Below are 3,218 nucleotides of genomic sequence, written 5' to 3'. Positions count from 1 at the left end.
CTCAACACACAGCAGCGGTCAGGGTCTCTCAGTGGGATCTGGCATTGGCGTAGGAGACTCCAAAAAGGGGGATGGGAGAGGGAGCAAGGAAGACATGGGAGTGGGGGTTCAGAGCAAGTCTTCCGGCCTATTTTCTCAACAAGTCGTTATTTTACTGTGTAGCAAGTAGTTTATTACAATAATGCATAGGGTAAGTTAATGAGAAATCACCATAAAGTGCTATAAACGTTCTCAAGGAAGAGGGGAACAAAACATCCTGACCCTGACACTTTATGGTATAATAAATTACACACATTTGTGATAACTGTCATGTATATGGATGTTTGACTATAACTCAAAGGATAAGGGGTCTGGGAAAAGACGAGCTGTTAGCAAAGGACTGGTAGGAGTCTTAGGGAAGGGATAAATTATGTTAGCAGAGTGCTATGTTAGCAGAGTGATCAGTGGTTGTCTAAACAGAAGCTAACAGCTAACTTAAGGTTAGCAGAGAGTAGTTAGTGATTATTCAAGAAAAGGGTAAATTAAGAAGAAGTTATAGAGTCATGCACTAAGCAACACCTGTGTAAACAGGGTTAGGGAATTATCCATGAGTCCTTATGCCCTGGGAGTCTTACCTAAGGTTTGCTTTTTATTTCAAAAGACTGAGGAAGCTGCCCAGGAGTCTTTACGCGCTGGGGTCTTATCTCTCCTGGGGCTCGCCTTTTGTCTCAGGAGACAGAGGACTTTCCTGCCCTGGGGTAGCGCCTGCTTGCCAAGGCTAAGGCAATCTAGTTGTAAGCTGATGGTTGCTCAGAATATTTTGATATTGTGATTATACAAAAAAGAGAGATCTCAACATAAGTTAGCAGTGGAAATTCTGATCTCTCAGAGGCTTGCCCTTCCGCCCGGGATTTGTCAGACAACAGAAGTTGCACAGCTTGTGTCACTATTATGGCAGACACCTATGTGTCCTTCCACACATGGAAGTTTAAATATCCACAATCTAGACCAGACTTCATGACCTGTAACATTTAAAAATACACTTTTCTTTACCTGCCTTCAAGCTACCAAAAAACACTGAAAGAAATGAGTAACTAAAGTTCAACATCAAATTAAAATTTGAATTTTTCTTGACTCCTGATTTTAAAACTAGTGACAGACTTGCTGTCAATTTATAAATTCATTAATGACAGTTCAGAACATTTTACTTGCCGGTATACTAAAGCCACATCATCTGCTCAAACCACTAGTTCCATACTCGAGTAAAATTCCCTTGCCGCAATGGCAGACACCCAGGAAGAGCGACACCTGCCACTGCTGTTGCCAGGACGTCAGCAAAGTTACAGGGCAAACGCATAGGTGTCACACGGGGCCTCAACTTGGAGTTACGGAGCAATGTTAGCAGAAGTAAAAAGAAAGGTTAGTATGAGGTGCCTTATCACAGTAACTGGCTTAATACTGCGGTCATTATATGAACCTGTTACAAGATACTGACTTCATCTTCAATGTTAAAAACATTTCTAATACCAGATGGCTTCATGCATAGCAGGAGCATAAAGGGGGGGAAGGTGTAAAATAACAATAATAATGAACAACTATATACCAGAGACATTTTACGGGGGTGGAGTGGGGAATGGGATCAAAAATGGGGGGGATCAAAAATGGGGGGGAAAGGGATTACATGGGACTATGGTGGTGGCACACAGGTAAACTGATGATGGAAGTCCATGGGGATTACAACTGAGATGGAAAAAGGCACAAAATGGTGTAAAAATAAACTATTATAATAATAAAAAAGTTGTAAAAAAAATACCTATATCTAAGGTCAAATCTGTTTTATCAAAAAATTATGTTAGTATACATTATCTATACAATCCAATTTATTGGATTGTCAGGATGTCAATTAAGGTGAGTATTATGTATAGATATGTGTGTGGATTCTGGAATATTTGGAATTAAAGCAGGTACTCTGAGTATGGTGTTTTTGGCTGAATAAATCACTCTGGCCAATAGGGAATATACGGACTCTAGTACCCACCTCAAGTTGTCTAGCCATATTCTGAAAGAACTCCAGACCTGATGACGTCACACATAAAAAACCTACCAGTGTGTTCAGGAAAAGCTCCGAAGTTGATTCATGTTGGAGACACTTTCCCTCAGAGATGAATAGGAGCCCTCAAGAGAGTGCAGTGAGCCACAGTGAAGCTTCACAGCAGCTGAGGTATTTTTCATTATTTGAGGTTTTTATCTCATTTCAACAGACAGCCAATACGTACCCTCAGGGAATAGTCACTCTCAGGGGCAACTTGGTCTATCCTTTCCTGCTTCTTGTAGCCTTTCTTCCCTGTTGTCTCATCTAAATCTTCAGGAATTCTGATGTCATATTTATCTTTATCAAAATCAAACTCTGTGGCATTTTTGTAGCTGTAAAAATTTATTGAAAGAAGCAAATTTTAACTTCACAGCAAGATAAGCAAATACTATTCATTACCAAAACACACATGCAAGGCACAGGGCAGAGCATGGGGCAAGGGAAAGAAAGAAAAGCAATGCAGGAAGGGGCAGAGAGCTATACCCACTCACGCAGTGCTGGTGGGAATATCAAATGGAAGTGATAGAGTCACTGGAAAAACATTATGGTAATTTCTTAAAGTTCTGAATATGCAGCCCTCCCTGATGGCGCAGCACAGCACTAAGAAGCTAAAGTCACTTCAACATGAGTTCGATCCCCGCCCCGGAGGTGATGCTCGTGTGTGGCAGACCACTCACGACCCATCCGCTGCGCCCTTCAGCAGTGTACTTCATTGATCGGCCTGTTCTTCTCCCAACTCTGTCTCTGGAGGATTCTCTCACCAACCCTGCACCTCTGGCCTGTACCCCAGTTCTGTATGCATAAATAAATCTTTAAAAAAAAAAATCTGAATATGATTTTACTACCATATGACCTAACAATTACACTTCCAGGCATTTATCCAAAAAAAGTCAGGACTGGGTCTTTCCTGGTGATGCAACGGGTTAAAGTGCAGCACTATGAACCTATCTGTGGCCACTGCAGCATCAGTTCGATTCCTGGCCAGGGAGTGACCCACATGGTGCAGCAGACCTCTCCTGTCTCCCTGCAGCTCCCCTCAGCAGTGTATTTCAATCAATCTGCCTGTTCTGCTCCCCACTCTGTCCCTGGTAAATCCTCTCACTCACATACCTCTGGCCTATACCCCAGTTCATGTATAAATAAGTCT

General features: G+C 42.1%; 1 protein-coding gene across 1 annotated transcript in view; it reads right to left on the bottom strand.

The window, feature by feature from the left end:
- Positions 1-3,218, bottom strand: part of MORC3 (MORC family CW-type zinc finger 3) — a 37,646-nt gene that overhangs the window by 22,629 nt on the left and 11,799 nt on the right. Inside the window, exon 7 of the mRNA XM_004675365.2 lies at positions 2,256-2,403. Coding sequence (XP_004675422.1) covers positions 2,256-2,403 — 148 coding nt within the window. The remainder of the gene's footprint in view (positions 1-2,255; positions 2,404-3,218) is intronic.

This window comes from Condylura cristata, unplaced genomic scaffold (assembly GCF_000260355.1).
Source record: "Condylura cristata isolate star-nosed mole 26May11 unplaced genomic scaffold, ConCri1.0 scaffold00003, whole genome shotgun sequence".
In the NCBI taxonomy this organism is placed as follows: domain Eukaryota; kingdom Metazoa; phylum Chordata; class Mammalia; order Eulipotyphla; family Talpidae; genus Condylura; species Condylura cristata.
The sequence above is the reverse complement of the archived record's forward strand: the minus strand, read 5'-3'. Positions and strand labels throughout refer to the sequence as shown.